Source organism: Episyrphus balteatus, chromosome 2 (genome assembly GCF_945859705.1).
Source record: "Episyrphus balteatus chromosome 2, idEpiBalt1.1, whole genome shotgun sequence".
NCBI classification, from domain to species: Eukaryota; Metazoa; Arthropoda; class Insecta; order Diptera; family Syrphidae; genus Episyrphus; species Episyrphus balteatus.
The window spans coordinates 31,847,839-31,871,175 of NC_079135.1; the positions used below are offsets into that span (position 1 = coordinate 31,847,839).

At 31.3% G+C, this 23,337-nt stretch overlaps 4 protein-coding genes across 6 annotated transcripts in view; 2 read left to right on the forward strand and 2 right to left on the reverse strand.

The window, feature by feature from the left end:
• LOC129911434 (ras-related protein Rab-37) overlaps positions 1 to 2,150 on the forward strand; it is an 83,412-nt gene extending 81,262 nt beyond the window's left edge. For all 3 annotated transcript variants that reach the window (XM_055989241.1, XM_055989242.1, XM_055989243.1), the window contains one exon: positions 1,913 to 2,150. In XM_055989241.1, coding sequence (XP_055845216.1) covers positions 1,913 to 2,024 — 112 coding nt within the window. In that variant the 3' untranslated portion in view covers positions 2,025 to 2,150. The remainder of the gene's footprint in view (positions 1 to 1,912) is intronic.
• A 7,298-nt stretch (positions 2,151 to 9,448) lies between these two features.
• On the forward strand, positions 9,449 to 15,254 carry LOC129908700 (pre-rRNA-processing protein TSR1 homolog). The gene is made up of 6 exons (XM_055985398.1): positions 9,449 to 9,651; positions 9,708 to 9,787; positions 9,853 to 11,192; positions 11,261 to 11,384; positions 14,364 to 14,630; positions 14,696 to 15,254. Exons 1-6 carry the CDS (start codon positions 9,543 to 9,545, stop codon positions 15,167 to 15,169), a joined length of 2,394 nt encoding a protein of 797 aa, XP_055841373.1. The 5' UTR covers positions 9,449 to 9,542; the 3' UTR covers positions 15,170 to 15,254.
• Positions 15,255 to 17,253: 1,999 nt separating this feature from the next.
• Positions 17,254 to 18,506, reverse strand: LOC129908702 (probable serine hydrolase). Its single transcript, XM_055985399.1, has 2 exons — positions 18,241 to 18,506; positions 17,254 to 18,177 (listed from the first exon to the last, which is right to left on the reverse strand). The coding sequence occupies exons 1-2, from the start codon at positions 18,445 to 18,447 to the stop codon at positions 17,284 to 17,286; spliced, it is 1,101 nt and encodes a 366-aa protein (XP_055841374.1). The 5' UTR covers positions 18,448 to 18,506; the 3' UTR covers positions 17,254 to 17,283.
• Positions 18,507 to 21,862: 3,356 nt separating this feature from the next.
• On the reverse strand, positions 21,863 to 23,137 carry LOC129908704 (probable serine hydrolase). Its single transcript, XM_055985401.1, has 2 exons — positions 22,919 to 23,137; positions 21,863 to 22,852 (listed from the first exon to the last, which is right to left on the reverse strand). The coding sequence occupies exons 1-2, from the start codon at positions 23,018 to 23,020 to the stop codon at positions 21,959 to 21,961; spliced, it is 996 nt and encodes a 331-aa protein (XP_055841376.1). The 5' UTR covers positions 23,021 to 23,137; the 3' UTR covers positions 21,863 to 21,958.
• Between the last annotated feature and the right edge of the window lie 200 nt (positions 23,138 to 23,337).

Consider the following 23,337-nt stretch of genomic DNA (forward strand, 5'->3'; position numbering starts at 1 on the left):
CAATTCACTTAAATAGGTTTAAAAACATTAGAAACTATGAAGGTGAAAGTTTCTTAGCATAATTATTTGGTAAAAAATTATAAATGCAACATAAATTTGATTTAATAACGATGTAAGTTGGGATAGAAAAATTAGGTAGGATGAAAATAATGTGTATTGAATCAAGCATTTTGAAATCTTAATACTTAATAAAATAGACTTGCAATAAACTTGCAGTTTTAAATTAATAACTTTCTTGGATGGTTAATAGTATTAGTGAAGGAAAAAACTACTTAAAATAAAAGAAATTAATTTTAGTTTTAGTATGTTTAAAAATAAATCTTTAATTATAAAACTGCAAAAATTACTTTGAATAATAAATTCATCATCGATAAGTATAACATCGTAGTTTAGACGAAATGGTGGCGAACAAAAAATAATATTTTTTTAGATTTTGAGATTGGAAAGAAACTTTGAAATAAAAGAATTTTAACAACAGAGCTTGTAGAACAAACTTGAGTCGTTATATTTGAAAGTAATGTTTGCACTCTTTTCAAATAGTAACAATTTATGAAATGTTATTGAAATATAAAAATTGCAGGCAATAACTCATTTATTGACAGCAAAAGGTAGTATTTTGTGTTTAATTGATATATGTAAACTCAATTTTTTTACTTTAGTCAAATGTCAATGGTTTAATCAAAACGAAAAATCCAATAAAGGAATTTCCGTCACTCTTTTAGAGAAATATTTGACTTTTATACCCATACCCAATCTTGCCCCTAATGAGAATAAATTAGTTGTTATCTGTTTTCCGTAAAAATGAGTGTTCAAAAAATAATAGCCCATCAAAGAAAACAGCAAAACGAAGAAGAGTCTCATCATTTCGAGATGAAAGTGAAGAAGATGAAGACAAATTATATTCCGTTTCCATTGAAGGGTGGATAATAAATAGCACTTATTGGATAGATTAGATTAGATTAGGTAGATTGGTAGATTAGATATATTGGTAGCTTTTTCGTATATACTTCGGTGTTCTAAATATCGCAAAAATATGATTTTTGCCATTTTAGACAAATTTTGAAACACATGCGCCACCGAAGTCCTTAGCCAATTTGAGCCAATTTTTTTTCTATTTAATATTTAGCTCATATGAAAGTTTTCTAAAGCTATTATGTTCAGAAAATAATATGTTAGGGTGGTAAAAATTTTTTTGTAAAAATACCATTTTTTTAAAAATGTTTTCATACTTCAGAGCCGACGCGCGACCGGAAGATATGAACTGATTTTGATTATTTTTTAAACCCTTATTAGTCATCACCACTCGCAACTTTTCCGGTCTACTCTAGTGGATATCCTTCTCATAATGTTCATGATGGGTTCATAATAGCTGTGCAGGAATAGATGATGATGATGACGAAGTCATTGATGTCTGCTAGCTCTGCCAGCTCAAATAATCATCATTCTCTGTGATCATTCTCCTCACCCCATGTTATCTCAGTGGGGTACCCCATCTTACCCTCACCATGGGGCAAGACAGGGCAAAACGTCTTCGTTTTTATTTCAATTTTTTTCTCTTAAACGTGTTACCAAATTTTCCTAATGGCAACAGATATTAGAATAATAATAAATTAGTTGTTAATTGAAAAATAAATTTGATTGTTTCACTATGTAAATTTCTAAGCTTAAGTACCCCATCTTGCCCCCCTTCCCCTACATATTTAATTTAAATAAAAAATTTACATTAAAATTGTCAAAAAAGGGACATGTAGGGACATTTTTGTATGAATGAATAAATATTATTTATCGATGAATTGATTATTTTTTAAACCCAAGCTAGACCTTAAACATTATGTGTCATTTTCTTATTTTTGTTTAATTTTTAAGTTACAAAATGCTTTAAATTTTATATTTTTATATCAATTATTTACAGACAACTCAAATGCAGACGAAATGAATCACTCGACGAAGCGAAATTTAATGTTCAAGATTTTGTTAGAGAACAAACACAACCGAAACAAACTTGCCCGCAGTGTAATATGTAACGAAAAAGATTGTGTATTTTAGTAATGGTATAATTAATGTAATTAAAAAATATTAATTTTTTTTGGTATACAGAATTTTGTATGAAGACAATTTTTATTGAATTAAAAAAAAAAAAACAAAAACAAGGAAATTATTATAATGTACTGGGAAAAAAAATTAGTAAAATAAAAATAAAAACATTTTTTTTTTTGTCATTTGTGAAATGTGCAGTGAATTCTATTTAATCGTCACCTCTAATGCAAATCTAGTTTTTTTATACATATTTTTTGAATGACACGGAAGAAAATATCCTTATTGAGTGTCAATTGTTAATTTTTCTTTTTCGAACTAAATTAGTTTTGTTTTTAGCTGTGACCTTTCTCACTGGCCTTTGTTCTACGGTACGAGAATGAGCATTAATCAACTTCAATAAATTTGCGAAAATGAACACGTTTCAAAGAATAACTAAACTTTCTGCGTATAATGGCAACGAGAATATTTATGAATAAATTTTATGTGCAGTTTGAAATAGAAAAAAATTATTTACATACAAGAAAAAAATTACGTATACACCATAGTGACCATACAAATAATATTAACATACATATACAAACACGTTTCCAACATTTTTTTTTTTTTTTTCGTTTTCAATGATGATGTTGAAATTGAATCATTTTGTTTTTCAATAAAGAAAATCACATTGAGAGGTATATTACTTCGTTTTGAAAGAAAAGATCTGTCGACAAACTAGCAAAGTTAAATTCAATTCGTTTTAGTTGAAAAACTAAACACATTTCTGACTCAGTGTTTGCAAATTATAATTTACACAATATAAGAGCCAGAGAAAATAAAGGTTCATTTTTTGATGCAAGTAAACGGGATTTTTGTAATTGCAATTAATGAAAATATGCTTTGCTGACTCATGTAACTATCAAGGGATAAATTAATCGCCCAATTTGAAGAGGAAACTAACTAAAAACTTACACTGAGCTCAATGTTGAAATTTCTGTTATGTATGTATGTCGGTCTATGAAGTAATATTTATTTAAATTATTTTTATTCAATTTCCGGGAATTTAAATTACATTCAATGATAACATTGACATTGGCTTGATTTTATTAATACTGCACCGTCAGTCAAGTCAAAGCTTTCCAATAAATTCTTTCAACTTCAATTTCAACTAATTATACCTCTCTGGATGCATTTATTCCAAGAAATGAAACCAATAGTTATCTTACGTATTTCCTTTTAAGCTCCCTCAGTTTTCCTTATTTGTTCTCTATGCTATCTTGGTTTTTTAATCCTCATTGCACATTTCAGAAACAAGGAATGAAAAAAAAAAACTGAATACAAATATATATGAAATAATTATATGTGTACATAACCCTTGGAATGTTTTACAAAAAAAAAAAAAAACTGAGTTTTGAATATGCTCAAAATAAAACTAAAAAAAATTAGAGAAATTGGAAAATGTATTAGAAAATAAATTATAAAAAAAATCACACTAAAATTTATACATATATAAAATATTAAATAATTAAATATATTATTAAAATATGTAAAATTGAATACATATAGATATATATTATAAAATATTTTACACACAATTATATGTATATGATTAAATTAAAAAGAAAAGAAATAAAATAAAAAAAATGTTTTTATAAGCTGCATATCTCTTACTCTCTCATTAAAATGACCAATTGTTATATAAATATGTATCTAACTTAAAAGTTAAATTAATATTAAAATAAAATTTAATTAAAAACTAAAATAAAATTATCTCTATAGGTTGTCATATAAAATGAATTTCCACAATTATTTTTGTCAATTCTTTTTGAATTTATTATTTTACAATTTCTATTAAAAATTTATTTTATACAAAACTAAAAAAAAAAATATATTTACTGAGGAAATGAATGAACAAAAATAATAATCAAAACATAACAATACACACTTTTTAACACAAATACACACAAAATAAAAGCTGTCGCATACAATAACATATAGGGAATTATTAAATGTAAATATTTATAACACAAAATAAAACAAAAAACAAAAGAAATACATATATAAAGAAAAAAAATTCTTCAATGTATTGTTGTATAGCGAAATAATGTGGATCAAATTATAAGAAATTTGAATATAACTATTGGCAATAGAAATATATGATTTATGTTGCATATTTTTAGGAAAACAATGTTGTTTTCAAATTTAAAAAAAATATAGGACGAAGACGTATTAACAGGATCTTAGAATGATTCTGTTTTCAACTAAAACATAAATGAAGATTTTGAAGTTTAAACAAAGGGAGTTTTGAATGATTTTTTTCCACTTTCATTTATTTAATTTCTCTCGCCTGCTTCTTATTCTATCAAGCTTATATATTCTTGCTGTCTATGAAGCATCTTCTTTTTTCTCATTCGTTTTGTACTTTATTCATGGTCTAACATAGTAAACCTGGAGGAACAACGGTCCTGTAGAGCCGCTTTCCTCTCAAATTAGGGTAATTTTTTTGAAATAAAAAGCAAAGGACTAAAGACCCTTCCCTGGTGCACACCAACTTTTATATCATCCCATCACTGAAAAGCTTAGATATTCAAATCGAACCCGATCTCGATCTCCCATCAATTTGCAAAACTCAGAGAATAATTCGTTTGGGCCATTCGCGTTTTCCTTTCTTGAAGTTTTTCACCGCCAGACTAACTTCTTAATTGTGAGGCCCCGTATGCTGCTTCGAAACAATGTTAAGGTTTTTGGAAAGTATAATCTTAAACTGCTACACAAAAAAAAAATGTTGTCATCATTCACAAGAACCTGAGCATTTTTATTAAAAGACTTTATTGATAAGTATTGTTCAAAAGAAATGTTAAGAAGAGAAACACCTTAAAATAATTTATTTCAATGATTTTTAAGAAACTTAAATTTCAGTTTTTTAGTAATAGAAGTATTTTGGGAACGCTTTTGATAGAATAAAATGGAAAAAAAAAACAATATTCTAATGAAAATGGAGAAAGAAAATTTAATAAAATGATCTTTTCATAAAAAAAAAACCTAGAACTCAAATTTTTTCACCTCCAAGATTTTGTACTCATAACATCTAAAATCTCATAACTTTTTAAAATCTTTCAATTTAAAATGGCACCCGTTATTCGATCAAGGCACAAAAAACAGTTAAAAATTTGAGCCATATGATATTTTTGAAAATGTGTTTGTCTATTTGTGAGACTACTTATATGAATTTATTAAAACTTGGGAGGACAAACACAGGCTATTTTTTTTTTTTTTTTTTTTTTTCATAAATTTAAGCGTGCAAAGCATAACATTAAGTATGCACGATATCTACTTACTAATTTTAAAACAATTTCCACATTTACTTCACAATATTAATATTAATTCATGATTGCCAAATGTAAATTTCCTTTTCAATCGTATCCTAATTTAATTTGAATAACACACAAATTAAAAGTAACTATTAAAACCCACGTGATAAAAGAAAAAAAAACTGTTAAATGAAAACTTACCCTTAAAACACCTAATTATACTCGTATAAAAACAATCACATTTATACCTTACCCAACAAAAATAAGAGAAATACAAAAGAAAAGTTAAATATTTGATATTTACACCTATTACATTACATACCTATACAGAATTATATGTTGTGTACATAAAAACAAAATATTTATTCACAATAAATGTTAAAGAATATTTATAAAAATGCAAAAATAAAAACAAATGCAAACAAAAAAAAAACAAAAAAGATTGTCTGTTAATAAAAGAGAATATTTATCGAAATGCTTGCCGATTCATGAAAAAACAAAAAAATATATAAATTTAAAAAAACAGTAGCATACCTACTAAATTGGTAATATATATTGTATTGATGCAAAATGTATATTATTGAAAAATAATCTTTAAACAAAAAAATGGTAAGAAATAAGTTGAATACGTTCTGAAAAAAAAAAAAAAAAATTTAAATATGTTCCCGACATACATACAAACATGCTATAGAGACAATATAATAAGAAATAAAAAATATTTAAAAATAAATCGTGTCTTTTATTTAAGTAAGGTCAATTCGGAAAAATATTAAAAAATGTGGCAATGACAACAATTTTTCGGGGACATGTCTTAATAATAAGTAGAGCAACGGTGCTCCTTATAAATTGTTGCTAAATCATGTAAAAGCAGGTAACGCTAGAAGGCTTTTAAAATTTGAATTTTTCACTTTTTTTTGAAAACTTTGATTTAGTGAAAAAGCAGCTTGTTATGGCAAACAAAAATTATTAACAAGTTTGAAAAAAAAACTCCCCATCAGCGTTAATAGCAGATTTTACATAACATGTTCAAAATTTCAATTTTAAATATCAAAAAAATATATATACAGGGTGCCCGGTAGAAAATGGATAATCCTGAAATGGCTGATAGGTGCACTTTTGACTGTTCTGAAACCGAATAGAAAGAGTTTCTATCGCAACCAGTTTAGAAAATATTAGTTTTTTTCGTTCAGTGTACTTTAAATTTCATCATCTTACTTTTTCTTTAACCACAACCACGAATGAATGAATTTTATAAATTTCTTATTTTTATAATTTTCTACTATAATTGGCTCACTACATAAGAAGTTAAAAGTTTTTATAACTGTTGCATCTTTTCTTTTAAAAAATTTTGAAATTTGTTTTTCGATGCAAAATGTGAAAAAAAAATTTTTATGAAAATTTTCAAACACCTGTGGTATAAAAAAAATCCATAGGAACGTAGGTGGCCAACTTTTTTAAAAATATGCGCGTCCAAAGGGGATTGCAGAATGGTAAAAGTTTTTATCAAATCTAGAGTTACTAGGAAGTTATTGGTACCAAAGTGCAAAAAAAGCCTATTAATTTAATAAATTATTTTAACTGTAAAATCTTAAGTTTTTCACATTGCTGCCACAAATGCATGGATTCCATCAGTTTTTTTGAATCAGTCATATTTTACAATAATTCTTCTTACACATAACTATTAAAAAAGTGTTATAACCGTTGAACAATGGCTATATAAAAATAATTTAACTTTTTTTTTAATGCAAAGTAGAAAAAAATATTTGTTTTCTAATTTGCTAATAACCAGTTTAAAAGATAAAATAAGAAGTGGCTCACAATATTAACTGTCAATTAAATTGCATCTAACAAATATTGGATGTTTTTCGTAGCCCAATAAGATTGAGAATTGAACACAAATTCGAAAACATTGCAACATTTTTGATGAGGTTGCATTGGGCCAACGGGACCGAAAATCTCAATTTTTATTTAAAACGAGATCATTAAGAAGTCAAAACTCAAAACAAGCTGTCCCGATGCACAATTGTATGCCCATGCTTAAACTGAGCAAACAAATATTTTTTTTTTCTACTTTGCATTAAAAAAAAAATCAAATTATTTTTTTTATAGCCGGTTATAACGCTTTTTTAATAGCTGTAATGTAAGAAGAAGAATGTATGTGTAAGAAGAATTATTGTAAAATATGACTGATTAAAAAAACTGATGGAATCCATGCATTTGTGGCAGCAAGCGTAGGGACGACTGGAGCCCTCCGGTCGTGCCCCACGGAAGCTCTAAACGTTCTCTTGCACCTCTTACCCATAGACCTTCATATTAAATACCAGGTCTCTTGTAGCGTTTTAAGGCTAAAAGAAACAGGTAGTTGGAAGGCAAAATCTTTTGGTCACAGTGACACAACAAATTTAATACCATCGGATATGCTTCTGACACCCACGGACTACTGCAACCCTATTTTGAATACTGTAATGAATTGCAAGGTCAGCTTCCCGTCGAGATCAGACTGGGAAGAGGGCATTGTGACGAGAGGCTTCGACACCTGCATTTTCACTGATGGCTCAAAAATGGATTGTGGGGTCGGTTCGGGTGTCTACTATGAATCCCTCAATATCTCAAAATCCTTTCGACTACCAAACTTTGCCAGTGTATTCCAAGCGGAATTGCTGGCAATTAAAGAAGCTTGCAAATTACTTAGAGTATATTCAAATCAAAACCAAAATATAGCTATACTAACAGATAGTCAGGCAGCTATAAAAGCAATTGCTTCGGTCACGACATCCTCCAAATTGGTTCAGCAGTGCAGAGAGGAACTCTCATTGCTGAGTGGAAGCCTCACAATCACTCTCATCTGGATCAGAGGTCACAGTGGTTTTGAAGGCAATGAAAAGGCGGATGAACTGGCCAGGCAAGGATCAGCCCTTCATGAGTCACTAGCAGAAATAGTTAACATTCCCATAGGAGTCATGAAGGGCGATATCTTTTTAAAATACCTAACAAAAGCTAACAATAGGTGGCACAACTTGACTAGCTGCGTCATATCCAGAAAAATCTGGCCCACCTATAATAAATCCAAAACATATGACCTAATCTCTAGACCCAGAAAAGATATCAGCAGAATCGTTGCAGTGTGCACAGGACATTGGCCGATAGGGGAACATGCAGCAAAGTTGGGTATACCGCACAATACCTACTGTCGCAGCTGCTTGGACCAGCAAGAAAAAGAAACGGTCTTCCATTTCCTATGTCAATGTCCCGCCCTTGCTAGGAATAGAGCACTCTCTCTGGGGAGTGAATTCTTTAATGTCATAGATAACATCTCAGAATCAAAGATCAAAGACTTGATCTCGTTCCTAAATGCAACAAAGTGGATTTAGGACTGCCTAACACTTGTTTTTCCCTCTTTTAAAACCAATTAAAAAATGTATTTCAAATAAATCCAATTATCACTCACAGGTTTCATAAGTTTTGGTATCAAAACGGCGCATCCTGCGCTAATTGGGTCAATCAAACACGGTTTGCCTTGACCGCCATCTCTACCTACCTACCTACCATGTGATTTGACAGATTTTTAAGTTTTTAATGGCGATTTTAAATATAATGGAGAGTGAATAAATTGGGCCTAAATGAGATAATTCATAAAATTATTTAATTCAGTTTATGAGTTCAAGTGACCTCAACTCCAAAAATTTATAAAGCGTTTTTGGAATTGAGGTGACTTGAACTTATAAATTGAATTATATTCAATCACTCCACATAAAATAAAAATAATTTAAATAATTTTTTATTATTTTTTTTTATTTTTTTCTTCGTTATTAAAATTATTTAATTTCGAATTTTAGAAAATTATTTCATTTGAAATTCAAAAGTGAAAGCTGGCTATTATGATGAATTATGACCATAGTCATGAATGAAAAAGGTGCACTTATGATTCCTCACCACATTTTTTATAAAATTTAGTTCATGTTTAGTTCAAATTTTGACCACCACACATTTCAACTCTATTTATCCCTCATAGTCACCAAACAGAACTAATATAAAACCAATTTCACCACTGTCAAAAATTATTCACCACACAACTTCTCAAACTGTTCTGTTGACATCCCCACATGTCAAAATAATTTCTTTTCAAAACATGTGCTCCTTCTAAAGTTCCGAAATTTATTAATCCTCCAAGTTTTAATAAAAACATCAAATAATTAACGTAAATTATTCCCAAAAATGGGAACTGATCAGCCCACTCATCGAGCGGGAGCTCTTAAACAAACTAATAAAGCCCATAAAACTGGTAGACATCGATCTAAAGGCGCTGTTCAAGCTGCTATTTCAGGTGAGACGCAATAAACCATTGGGGGAAAAAGATGTAGATGAATTTCTATTTTCTAGGTAAGGCCGATATAAAAACCGTCTCTCATCGTCACAGACAACTTCAAAATCGTGACCAACGTCGAGATCAAATGAATCAGGTAAGTGCATAGGTTTTTAACCCAAAATAGCTTTCGTTTCATTATTTTATTTTGTTATTGATAAGATTCGTAAAAACAAACGCGAAGAAGTTATTGCCAAAAAACGCCAAATCGGTGGCCAACATACTGCTCCCTTTCTCGTCTGTATTCTCCCTCTCCACTCCCAAATCGATCCTCATTCCGCATTGGCCATTCTCGAAGCCTGCGATGAGGAAGCTATCGTTGATAAAAGTGCCGCTGGAGTCACTTACATCAATGTTCCTCGATTCAAACAGAGATTTGCTTTTGTCGTACCTCCCCATGGTCGTGGTAACGAATTGACAGTCCTTGATTACTTGAAAGTTTGCGACACAACTTTGTTCCTAACATCGGCAGCGATGGGCGAAGATGATATCTTGGACAAATGGGGTCATAAAATGTTCAATATGATTGTTGCACAAGGTATTCCTACTCCAGTAGTTGGAATCATGGATTTAGAGTCGATAAATCCCAAACGACGTCAACAAAGCAAGTCGGCAATTCAAAAATTCATCAGTAAATTGCTACCTGATGAAAAATGCATGCAATTGGACACAAATGCTGAAGGAATTAATGTCCTTCGGCGTATTGGAGGTCAGAAGAAAAAGATTCTCCCCAACAAAGCGAATCGTCCACATCTCTTTGCTGAGAAAGTGGAATATCTTCCAAATCCAGATGCTTCGTTAGACACTGGAACTCTTAAAGCAACTGGTTTCTTGAGAGGAACTCCATTAGATGTGAATGGATTAGTCCATATCACCGGTTTGGGTGATTTTCAAATGACACAAATTGAAGCTCAAACAGATCCTTACAAACTTGAGAAAAATCGACCTGATTTGCCAGATCTTCGAGTCGTTGCTGTAGCGGATCCTGCTAAGCAAGTTAGTTTGCAGGTAGAGAATATCCCTGATCCAATGGATGCTGAGCAAACATGGCCAACAGAAGATGAAATTACTGAGGCCAATGCGGAGACTAAGAAGACGAAGCTTATTAAAAGGATGCCTAAAGGTTGGAGTCAGTATCAAGCTGCATGGATTCCAGATGTGGAAACAGTCGAAGAGAAGGACGAAGATAGTGAAGGTGACGATGATAGCAACGACGAGGAAGATGATGAAGACTTCATGTCATGTGAAGATAAATCAGAGGATGGAGAGCAGAGTGATGGAGAAAGTGAAACTGAAGAATTTGTCGAGACAGCCTCGATGTCTGAAGGAGTTGTGAATGATGAGAAATACGATCAGACTATGGATTTTCAAGAAGAACGTGAGACATTGAAGAAAATTCAAGAAGCACGAACTGATCAGATGTGGCCCGATGAAATGGATACACCACTTGATGTGCCAGCCAGAGAGAGGTTTCAGAAATTTAGAGGATTGGAATCTTTTAGGTAAGATTTTGTTTAAAAAAGTCTTTTGAATTGAGTTTCATTTTCATTGTAAATGATTTTTTGTTTAGGACTTCACCATGGGATGTTAAGGAGAATCTACCAAGTGATTATGCGAGAATTTTTCAATTTAAGAATTTCGATCGCACAAGGAGGCGAATTGTTGAAGAAGCTAAAGATATTGCTGGTGCTTGTGTAAGTATATAAATGTGGATTAATTTTGTGTAAAATATATGTGAAGTAAGCATCACTTAAGGTTTGAATAGTTTCAGCAGCGTTTCAGATAAAAGCTCCCATATTCACTTTCGTTTGTTATTCAATTTAAGTTTGCTTATTCTAAATTCATTGTCAAATCTTTTGAAAATGGAGTAATAAAAGGTCCGCTAGGCTCTATATCAAAGTGAATAACAAGTTTTTTAGAGTGATAGAATTATACGGTATGGTTGTTTGTTCTACAGTTGTAGACTAGAGATCTGCCTGCATGATTGCATTCGAAACGGCTTCACTACCTAATTACACTCTATTTGTTGTTGTTATACCAAATTGAATGCAATGACAATGAAACTCACTCCAGAAAAATCAAACGCTGCATAATATTCGATCTCCTTATACCGAAAACTCCATTTCATTTCTCTTTTGGGAGTGAGTGCTTGAATAAGGAATGAAAAAATACATCGAGTACACCGACTGCAACGAATGAAATAGGTATTTATTTGGCATAGATAACACGGGCCAACAATTTTCAACTTTTTAAAATTTTCCAGAATGATTTATATCAAATGTTATAGATTTGGGTTCAGTAAGCTCAAAAATAATAGGTATTGGTTTCTTCCTAGCTAGCTCTAGTTTTTGAAATATTTAATTTTTCATATTTGGGGAAATATTCATACTAATTTTTACGTTTTTCTCATTTAGAGCGTTTATTAAAATTTTCCAGAAAAATTTATATTAAACTCGGTGAACCTAAAATTCACATTCATTTTTTTTTTTTTCTAAGAGCTCTATTTTTTTAAATATTTTAGTTTTTCACATTTTGGGGGTAATTTCGTACTTATTTTAAAGTTATTCTCTATTTTTTTTATATATTTTAATTTTTCACATTTTTGCTATCATCACTTTAAATTTTGTAAGAAATGATTAACAACGGCGGCGTGGAAAATTTTTGTGTGTTGGGCATTATAATGCAAGCAAGTATTGTTGTTTCCTAGTATAACTTGATCCATGCCGGTTTGAGTGAGCAAATAATGTTTGTACACTAATTTCAGAAAAAAAATTTTTGCGAATTGTAACGGCAAACTAAATATTTCAAAAGAAATAAAAAAGATAGACAAATAGTTTATAATTGATTATGGGTACACCTACACCAGTATTCGGTGTACTCTATGCACTCGGTGTATTTGCTTACCCTGGGTATTCGTAAATTTTTTGAAATGATTGGGTGCAATACCCGTTTGGTAATGCCATGGGAGAACATTCATTTGTTTTGAAAGATTTGAATGCACCAAATGAGATAATTGAAATAAAATCGAATTACTTGGAACTGGTTTTAAGACATTCATTGCAGACCTATATATTTGATTTGAAACACTGGGTTTTTATTGTTTATTATTTAAGTAGTTTAATTGGGCTTTTTTGGTCAATTTGTTTTGTTTATGTAAACAAAAATTAAAACAAAAATTTTTGGCCCGACGTTTCGCTGGAGTTTCTCAGCATCTTCAGGGGCGCTTTATTATTACATCATATGTATATAAAATAACATTTCTTTAATTTGCTTTAAATTTAAAATTAGGATATTTTTTTACTTACATACATTATTTTTTTGTTACTTTGGTTTTATTGCATTTTTATATATTTTTAATAAAAATTTAATTATATATTTTTAAATAAATTAACATAAAGTTTAATAAATTAAAAAACATAACAATTTAACAATACATTTTTTTTATTGTTTATATTTCTAACGTGCTGCTGTTTTTTTGTACAACTTGGTCTTTGAGTTCCTAATAATATTATTCTATCATAATGCCGCTTAAAAGTCGATGAAAAGAAAGTCCTTCTTGATTTTAAATTCATCATTGGTCCAGGATTTGCCTTAGAGTAATCTGTTTTGCTGGAAGCATATTTTTGCATATCAATTTAAGAGCTGCCTGATTTATTAGATCAGCTTTTCGAAGATCGAAATAAGGCTAATAGACCATTTGTCGGCGTCTTTTCTTCCACCATTCTAAATACATGATTTTTTGTTTATAAATTTTGGATTGATACTCTTTTCTGCTTGTTGCGAATGTCGTTTGCCTATCAATAGATGACTTTTGTCGATAATCGAAAATTAATTTTAAATGTTCTGCTCTGAATTTAATTGCAAAAAATGCACGTTTAAGATGTTGAAATTCGAATTCGAAAGTTTATGCATACAAAGTCAATTATTCGTTTCCGACTTTGTAGCATTGAAATTCTTAACCACATTTAAATAGAATGAGTTCAAAATTTTCTTGTATGCCTCCCTTAAGTCTTCAGTATTATTCATGGACGCAATAGTTAACTTAGTCCATAAAATTTTCTTTGAATTGGTTTGGCTGACGTCACAAGGTAATCATGTTCCTTCTCTTTTCTTCTGGCGAGGACTCATAAGTGTTATGGTGCTCCATAAAATGCTGAATTTAGCCTCACTGCAAATTGTCATTATAGAAATTATCACAGGGTCCTGGGTTCAAATTCAGTCTCTACTACCTAGGCTGGATGGTAGAGGTGGTGTCATGATACAGAAAAGTGTAAGCCTTCTCCGTTCTTGCTAATTAATTACACGCACATAAACTTGTTTCATAAAATGAGATCTGTAAGTCTCTAGTTCTGACTGATCCTTAGTATATTTACTAAATTTAATGTTTATCGGTGCAGAGTCATAAGTCCTACATCACTTCGACCCTTCTGCCTGAACGAGTTGAGAAAAAGCATTGTTTTTAAACGCTTATTAGGAGTTGTTGTAGTTGTTTTCTTGTCCATTCAAAAAAATCATTAAATAGTAATCTCGTTAAAGAAATGAGTTTTCCTACCAAATTTAAAAAAAAATGACATAAAGAACCATGATCTTCCAGGAAAATTAATCTAGTTTATTTATGTTTGAACTGTTTTTTTTTTTTTTTTTTTTTTAACTTTTTTTTTTTTTACTTTTAGCCGGGTTGGTATGTAACCATTCACATTGCAAATGTACCAACAAGCAAATGGAACAAGTACAAATCTGCTCAGCAAACCAACAATCTTGTGATCTATGGGCTTCTACCTCACGAACACCAAATGTCTGTGATGAATGTTATTCTCAAGCGCATACCAGATTCGGAAGTGCCAATTAAATCCAAGGAGAAATTAATCATCCAATGTGGATATCGCCGATTTGTGGTAAACCCCGTCTTCAGTCAGCACACAAATGGTGACAAACACAAGGTAAGTGAACAGAAAACTTTCTTAACCAACCCTATTAGAATGATCATTTTTGACATTTTTTTTAGTTCGAAAGGTATTTCCGACCAGACTCAACAGTAGTTGCTACATTCTATGCTCCCATTCAATTCTCCCCCGCACCTGTATTGTGCTTTAAGGAAAATCCCGATTCATCTCTAGCTTTGGTAGCACGCGGTTGTGTGCTCTCATGTAATCCAGACAGGGTGATTCTCAAGCGTGTTGTCCTGAGTGGACATCCTAAACGAAACAATGGCAAATCAGCTACAGTTCGATACATGTTCTTCAACAAGGAAGATGTCGAGTATTTCAAACCAATCAAACTACGTTCCAAGTGTGGACGTGTTGGTCATATTCGTGAGTCATTGGGTACACACGGGCATATGAAGTGTACTTTCGATGGTATACTCAAATCGTACGATACGATATTTTTGTATTTGTTTAAGAGAGTCTTCCCCAAATGGACCTACGAAGAGTGTTTGGTTTCATGTGAGGATAAAGATGATAATGCGATGGTTGAATAGAATTGTATATCTTTTTTTTATGTAATGATACATAACAGGTTTTTTTTTTAGAAAAGTTGAAATATATTTAACAATTTAAAAATAATTCTAGACTTTTTTATGAAAATCAAAATAATCGGATATAAAAGTTGAAATCATGGGCTACGTTGGACATTCAAGGGGAATGTTCTGATCTTAAACCGGACACGAGCAATCGAACAACTACAGAAACCTCTGGTTAGTCAAAAATGGGATATCATAAGTAACAGCTGTTCGTGAAGTTCGACGATATGGAGATGTCAAGAAAAAACTGAAAACCTGTGATATTTTTGTATAAAGAAAAAACAAGTATGCTTCGGAAATGTAGTCGTATGTGGTTTCCAAACAGAGAAGAAAAATAATTCCATCTATGAAGAGTTCTCGAGAAGATATTTAATAATTGCATGCAGTATAACATCTTCTTTCTATGCCCACCCGACAACAAGATATTACTAGCTTCAACTAGTAGCAAATGTTATGGTATACATTGCGTTCAATGCGTTCTTTGGTTCCTAAATTTTAGGAACCAAAGAACGCATTTAAAGCGTCATTTATTTTATACTTTCGTACTATCGTAATTTTTTTTTTTTTAAATGCGGCTTCAAGGATCAAACACATCTGGGATCATGCCATAAAGATCGTGCAAAATTGGAATCCGGTGCGCATGCTGAAAGTCTCAAGTAGTGAATGGGCAATAAAGATAGAATTTTGCAGATTTGAAATCGACATTTGGAGTCCAGTATCTCCAAAAGACGCACCAGCCACATTTTTTTAAGAACCTTTAAAAGAAAAAAGAAAAAATTGTGACTCATAGACTAGCCAAGTTTAATTTCTGCGACAGAGTTCTCAAACCCTCAGCCGAAGGGTTTCAAATCAACGTTTTGGAGGAGTTTGTGAAATCCTCTGCAGTCTACAATCTACATAACACTTTTTGAAAATGAACCGTGAAAGTCTTTTCAATATGACTCCGGTTCAGTTCATTCTTAACTTTGTGTGCTTTAAGTCCACATTCAGCTAGCAATCTCCAATTTGACACCACGAGTCGTTTAAAATCACATTGACCTGGTTGGCTCATCGGATATTAAGTCTACATCTGCTTGGTGGACGCTCTACGTGTCTCAGCCATTTTAAATGTTCAATGCGTATCTTTTTGACCGGGCACAAGTAATTCCTTGACCAGCTCAATGTACCCATGGATAATCACGATCTGAGCAATTCTATAATGGGACTACTCGAAATCGAAGTATGAAGTGTTTGAAGTGCGACCTTTTCCATGAAATTTTTTAATGAGTAAAATGAATACTGCGAACGAAAAAAGGTCAGACCGCACGTTAGTGGAAGGTAAGTGCAAGGCAATTCAAAAAAGCTATTCTATATTTTGTAGACAAATAATGAAAATTGAAAGTAATTGATTTATTCTCATTTTATACACCGAAAATTTTCTGAAAGAAATATTTTTTTAAGTAGGTATGTTGTAAGTTTAACAGAAGTATGCCTCAAGTTACATTGAACTACTGGTTAATTTCGCCTACCATCTGAACAGCTTGCAATGCGCCACATACAAAACGAAAATATTTCACAGTATTGTCTACAGCTATACCCAATCCACCCTTATCAAATAGCTTTTGCGCGAGGAAAATCCGTCATCGACCAAATCAATTTTTACCTCAGCCTCATATTAAACAAAACGACACTTCGTTATTAATCGACTATTTAGCAATTTTCTATACATATTCTTGTAATAAATGAAACGTTCTAAAAAAAAGGCCTAATAGATTTTTTTCATTAATCTACCCATTTAAAACATATTCGCGGTTCAAAGTTTGAGAAAAACATTAAAAATCGTTTTTTTTTTTTTGTTATTTTTGTAACTAATTGAGCAGTAATTTTAATCAAATGAACAAAAAAAAAAAAGATATTCATCAAAGTATTGCAAAAACCATGCAACCACTAAACCTTATTTTGATAAAAACAAATCTTGGTGCTGAGATGGTTATCGAATAGAGAAAACAAAAAGTCACGATGCAAAGTTGAAATATCAAAATAATCAAAATAAAACGCTCCAATTAATAAATAAATAATCTTAAAATCTAATTTTATTGTGGCCTATGTTTGTTAATAAATGGATTTATAATATCAGCTATTCTTTCTGGTTCATTCAAATGCACATGATGTGTTCCATCTATTTGGTGATATTCAAAATTTGGTTTTTGTGTCAGTACATTTATCACTTCGTCATAATTTGATTTATCCTCATAGTAAGGTGCTCGTAGAGCTTTGATGAATAAATGCGGGCAGGTGATTCTTTGTGCCATATCACAAACTAATTCCTGTGGTAGGGCATAAAACAACAAAGACTTCAATCGATCATCTCGAGTAAAACTAAATTTTGTTGGATCATTGGCAGAAGGTTTAATATTCCTGTTTAGTATAAACTGACAACAGTCTTTGTTGATTGATTTCCCAGATCCTTCATGCAACTTCTCTACTAATTCATCAAAATCATAACTAGGTGGCTGTTTGTTGCTGCGATTTCTTTCGTTTACTTTGAGTAGTGTTTCTAGACGCTCGCCAACAGTACTAATGAGTACTTCTTTTGAACGCAAAAATGGTTTAAGGATATCCAGAGCAATGTACATGTCACATTTATCTGGATATAAGGAACTGAATACGAATCCATTTATAGCACTCATCGAATGGCAAATCATTGAAATCTTATCCCATCCGAATTCTCGCATTAAAGTCAGGACGAATGTTACATAGTCTACAGCGTGGTATGTGCAACCATTTGGCAGCCATGAAGACAAGCCATGGCCGGGTAGATCGATGGCTAAAAATCCAACATGTGATGGCAATAGTGGAGCAATTGTGTCAAAGGTGCCGGCGTTATCCTGCCAGCCATGGAAACCGACTATAGGCCGTGTGTTTTTTGGGCCATACCATTTGCCAGCTATGTGACCCCAAGGAACGTTAAATTTGATTTCTTCATACTGAAAATTTAAACAAATTTTCAAATTTCTGTTGGATTATACATTTTATTCAAAATAACTTACATCTTTTGTAGCGAAATTAGTTGTTGGAGGTACAGCGAACTCTTTGCTTATAGCTTCTAACCAGTGTGTTGAATAGGATGCTGATGGTACAGTGAATTCTTTGCTTATAGCCTCTAACCAGTGTGTTGAATGGGACTTCTTATTATCCCTTTGTAATCCATGAAGGGACTTTCGCAAAAGTCGTGAAACATTCGAAGCAGACGACATATTTTATAGATTTAATACAAGTTGATTCAAAACGGTGTTGTAATGTAGACTGAACTTCTAAGCACTGAGCATTCTGTTTAAATACTTGCATTCAGCTTCTAAAAGCTTTAAAAGTCTTGTGTTTGGGAAAGAGTATTTCTAGATGGGGATACCCCACGTGCATTAGTTTTATGCATAAATTAATGCGAATTGACGGCGAGGGAATTTCAAAATAGAGTATTTTCTTAGAATTCAAGAATTATTAAAAAGCTTATTTTAAAGAGAATTATTTTGTTCGCTCAAATTCTATTTTAATTATTCCTGGTAGATAAGTACGCACAATGTAAATGTATATGAGAATTACAGCGAAGCATACAATGGACTTGGGTATTCTATGAAAAAAGTGCATTGTGTTCTAACAGCATCATAGGTTTTTGTTGATAAACATTCGATTTGTTCTGAGAAATTTTGCAAAACAAAAAACGTAATTGTACAAGGTTATGGTTGGTTGGGCTGAAAATACGATGCACACGATTTCTGGTTATGGATGCGGTAATTTATGCCGAATGTTTATTTATATTTTTACTTGCTCTATAGGGCAAGTATTGGTTTCGTGTAGAAAAAAAAAATCGAGGTTTTAATCAAAACCAACATTACGATGATGGAGAAGATCAAAAAAGTGGTTTTCGTCATGCCATCCGTCGGTCTGTGCGTCTGTGCGATGGACTGTACATCGAGCTAGGGCCTAAACGGATTAATGGATTTGCTTGAAACTTGGTACAGATGATTTTTACGTAATTCCCTAGACCCGTTTTTCGTTGCCGTTTTTCAAAAATTGACATATTTTTTAAATTCATATATTTCATCAAAGCATTAGTTATTTTATTTAAAATTTACACAGATCATTAAGTATAAAATGTAAAAAAAAAAAATATTTTTAAAAACATTTTTGAAAAAAGAAATTTTTAATTTAATTTTCAAACTTTTGATTTTTTTTTTTTTTTTATTTTTTTCTACAAAATCTTAAATTTCCAATAGATATTTAAGATAAAGATACTGTGAACTACAAGAGCAAGTACGTGCGACCCAGTCGTGCATTTTATTTGTTACGTTTTTAGCAATCTTGTTGGTGCATCTAGACTTTTTGCGCCATTCAATCAATCGTTGGATAAACCCAATTCTAGTGCACTTGCACTAGGTCTACGTCTAAATAGCTAAATTCAAGTATGTTAATGAACTTGTATTACTACTTTGCTTTCATGTCATGAATAAAGATGGAAAGTAGTATTTACTAATAAGATCGATCTTAATGAAAAGACATTAGACATATCATGTTACGGTCTTTTTAAATATCAATTAATGACGTATTAGACAATAGGATGGTCTTTTTTACACCAATAAATATTTAATTATTATAACAACGGTTGAACATACGATGCTAAGTTATTCGAATCAGCCCAAAGAATTTGTAAAATAAAAATTTGAAATACGTTAAATATTACTTATGGAAGAATGACAATTAAATAAAATAATATTAGACCACACAAAATTCTTAAAAAACAATAAAATAACAATTTTCGTACTAGTTTTTGAAAATGTTACGTATACGCCACATTAAACTAATGCGATAATACTAAAATGTGACAGATATTTCAACTTGACCTTAACGCTAGAAGCTATTTGTCATATCTTATATACAAATATCAATGCCCTTAAATGAAGTAACATATGTATTGGTTAACTGGGGCGTATGCGTAACATTTTTTTTTTCATCGGTAAGAAAATTGTTATTTTACTGTTTTTAAAAACTAAAATTTCTAAGATTAATTTATTGATTTGGGTTAAGGCAGGGGGCTATTCAAGTAATATACAGATATTAATAAAATGTTTAGAAGCATGTTTTGCAATTTTGAAACTTGAAGAAGATATGTAAGCATAAAATGCTTTCTTTTTAAAATTTTTTAAATTTCAAAAACTGCTTTTTTCGATTTCAACGATTTTTTTTACACAAAATCTTAATGAATACCTTAATATAATTTAGAATCAAAATTTTCCAAAAATGTTGTTTATTATGGATTACAAAAAAAAGTTTATAATAGCTTAATTATTTAGGTAAAATAAAAAAAAAAAATTCAGTGGATTTCTTTCAAAATTTTTTAACTAGGATTTATGACCGGTTTTACAGTGAAAATTCTCCTTAAAAAGACTAGAAGAGGGCTAAAAGTAGTTACTCCTAAATAGAATGCTTATTTTTAAAATTTGCCTATATTTTACAAATATGAACTCGGGCATTCCCCAAATTGTTCTACAAAGAGTCATTAGGAAGTATGATAGCAAATAAGATAAAAACTAGTTCACTATCAAAGCTTATGGATTGAACAAAAACTTCAAGGAAATTGAAAAAGTGCTAATAAATAATTTAACCCCTTGTTTTTCTACAACTCACTAGTTACTCATTTTCTTTAAAAATAAAAACAAAACAAATATTTACCTACTTCTGTAATTTGTTTTTATTTTTCGAATAAAATAAAAAAAAATGAGTATCTACTGAGTATTAGAAAAAACGCGGCTTTGTATGAACGGTACAATCATTGCAAATAATAATTACATAATTTTGAATTGTTAATTTGAAATCTATTTATATTTGTATTCAGACAAAAAAATACAAAAACCACATTCAATTGAATTTCAATAAATTAATAGATTAATCATATTATTTTTTGCATGCAAGATACAACATTAGAAGCAATTAATATAATTAATTTTATATTAATGTAAATTTAAACTTATTCTTATTATCTTGTATCTATTTGAATTATTGCGATGAATGCGAAACGTTTTACGTTGAGAATTTAAACGAGCTCGTGTCACTAAAATTTCTAGAAACTCGTGTTGACGCAAACCTGGCTTCAACTATTTGTAAATAATAGAAAAACTTGAGATAATGTTTAAACATCACGTTAAAAAAACGTTTTAAAAACGTATAAATAAAAAGTTCGAAATTTTAAACAAACAATGATTCTTCCTTCCTACACACACAAGATAAACATTTTTCTTTAGAACTCTCCAAAAGCTCAATTTATAAATAATTTTCTCTGAGTTCAGTCATTGAAGTAGCCCGAGTAGGTACTAACCCAAGTGACTGTTAACTGTAGAATATTATACAAAACCGGGGAATTCCGTATAAAAGAACACACTTCTCAGGAATAGTCGAGAAACTCGTCAGGCCACACGATCAAAAAGTGACGACATCATCGTCGGTCGCTTTGAATCATATAGAACGTTGGAAAAATTGATCTTTGTACTCTGTGTGATGGGAATATATCTTATGATGTTGTAATTGTTCTGGGTGAATCAAGTTGGTGTGGTGATTAAACTCAAATAACCCTGTGGCGTACTTACTTTTTTTTTAAACAATAAATGACAACAAAATACATTTAGGTTATCACAAAATTCACATTCGTGATGTTAAGTTTATTAAAAAAAATCTTAATTCTCTAAAATACTATACAAAAACAATACAAGTTTCCTCCTATTGAGGTCTATACTTATTGATAAAAGGATTAATAATATCAGCTACTTTCTTTGGTTCATTCAAGTGCACATGATGAGTTCCATCTATCTGATGGTACTCAAATGTTGGTTTCTTTGTTAATACATTTATCACTTCATCGTAATTCGACTTTGGCTCGTAGTAAGGTCCTTGTAGGGCTTTAATAAATAAATGAGGACAAGTGATCCTTGCTGCCAAATCACAAACAATATCTTGTGGCAGGGCATAAAACAGCAAAGACTTTAATCGTTCGTCTCGAGTGAAGCAAAATTTCGTTGGATCTTTTGCCGATGGTTGAATGTTTCGTTTCAAAATAAATTGGCAAAAGTCTTTGTTTATAGATTTACCAGATCCTTCATGCACTCGATCTACCAATTGTTCAAATTCATAACTAGGTGGTTCTGATTTGTTAAGTTTTCGCTCGGAAATTTTCAACAATGTCTCCAATTTTTCGGCAACACCTTTCACAAGAATGTCTTTTGGTTGCAAAACTGGTTTAAGGATATCCAAAGCTATGTATAAGTCACATTTCTCAGGAAATAAGGAACTGAATACGAATCCATTTATGGAACTCATCGAATGACAAAGCATTGAAATTTTATCCCAACCGAATTCGCGCATTAGGGTGAGCACAAAAGTTACATAGTCTACGGAATGATAGGAGCAGCCTTCTGGAAGCCAGGAAGATAGTCCGTGGCCAGGTAAGTCGATGGCTAAAAACCCGATATGTGATGGTAGAAGAGGAGCGATTGTGTCGAATGTTCCGGCGTTATCCTGCCATCCATGGAACCCGACTATAGGCCGTGTATTTCTCGGGCCATACCACTTGCCAGCTATATGTCCCCAAGGAACGTTAAATTTAATTTCTTCAAACTAAAATCGATTTTTAAAAAATTATCAGTAAAGCCAAAATATTTTTTTTTGTTTTATTTAACAAACCTCCTTTGTAGGGAAATTTTTTGAACAGGAAACTGAGCCTTCCGCCATTATTTTGTGTAAAGACCTCCTTAGAATTCCTGAAGTTCCTGCAGCAACTGCCATTTGTTTATGAACTGAAAGGTCCAAGTTTGTGTTGTGCTCGAAGCAATTAACTTTTTAATACTAACCCTCCGTAACTAAAAGCTTTTAAGTTTATACATTTCATTACCGGCCGGCATCAATTGCAATAGCTTGTGCGCTCAACAAAAATAGAAGTCATATAACAAATGCATTTTCTACAGAAAATCCAATGAAATAAAATTCTTATGTAGAGACTGGTTTAAGAATTTGCATGAAATTGACTAATTAGTAATCACACTGTAAGTGAGAAAGAAGATAACAGAGACGAAATGTGTGTTTTATGAAAAATTACTAAATTT

Bases quoted from the DNA above. Each gene is read 5' to 3' on its own strand.
- LOC129908704 (XM_055985401.1), bottom strand. From the start codon at position 23,020: ATGGCAGTTGCTGCAGGAACTTCAGGAATTCTAAGGAGGTCTTTACAC. The intron at 22,853-22,918 runs GTTTGTTAAATA...AATCGATTTTAG, and splicing joins AAAATTTCCCTACAAAGGAG to TTTGAAGAAATTAAATTTAA.
- LOC129908700 (XM_055985398.1), top strand. From the start codon at position 9,543: ATGGGAACTGATCAGCCCACTCATCGAGCGGGAGCTCTTAAACAAACT. The intron at 9,652-9,707 runs GTGAGACGCAAT...TCTATTTTCTAG, and splicing joins TGTTCAAGCTGCTATTTCAG to GTAAGGCCGATATAAAAACC. The intron at 11,385-14,363 runs GTAAGTATATAA...TTTTACTTTTAG, and splicing joins AAGATATTGCTGGTGCTTGT to CCGGGTTGGTATGTAACCAT.
- LOC129908702 (XM_055985399.1), bottom strand. From the start codon at position 18,447: ATGTCGTCTGCTTCGAATGTTTCACGACTTTTGCGAAAGTCCCTTCAT. The intron at 18,178-18,240 runs GTAAGTTATTTT...TTAAATTTTCAG, and splicing joins CTAATTTCGCTACAAAAGAT to TATGAAGAAATCAAATTTAA.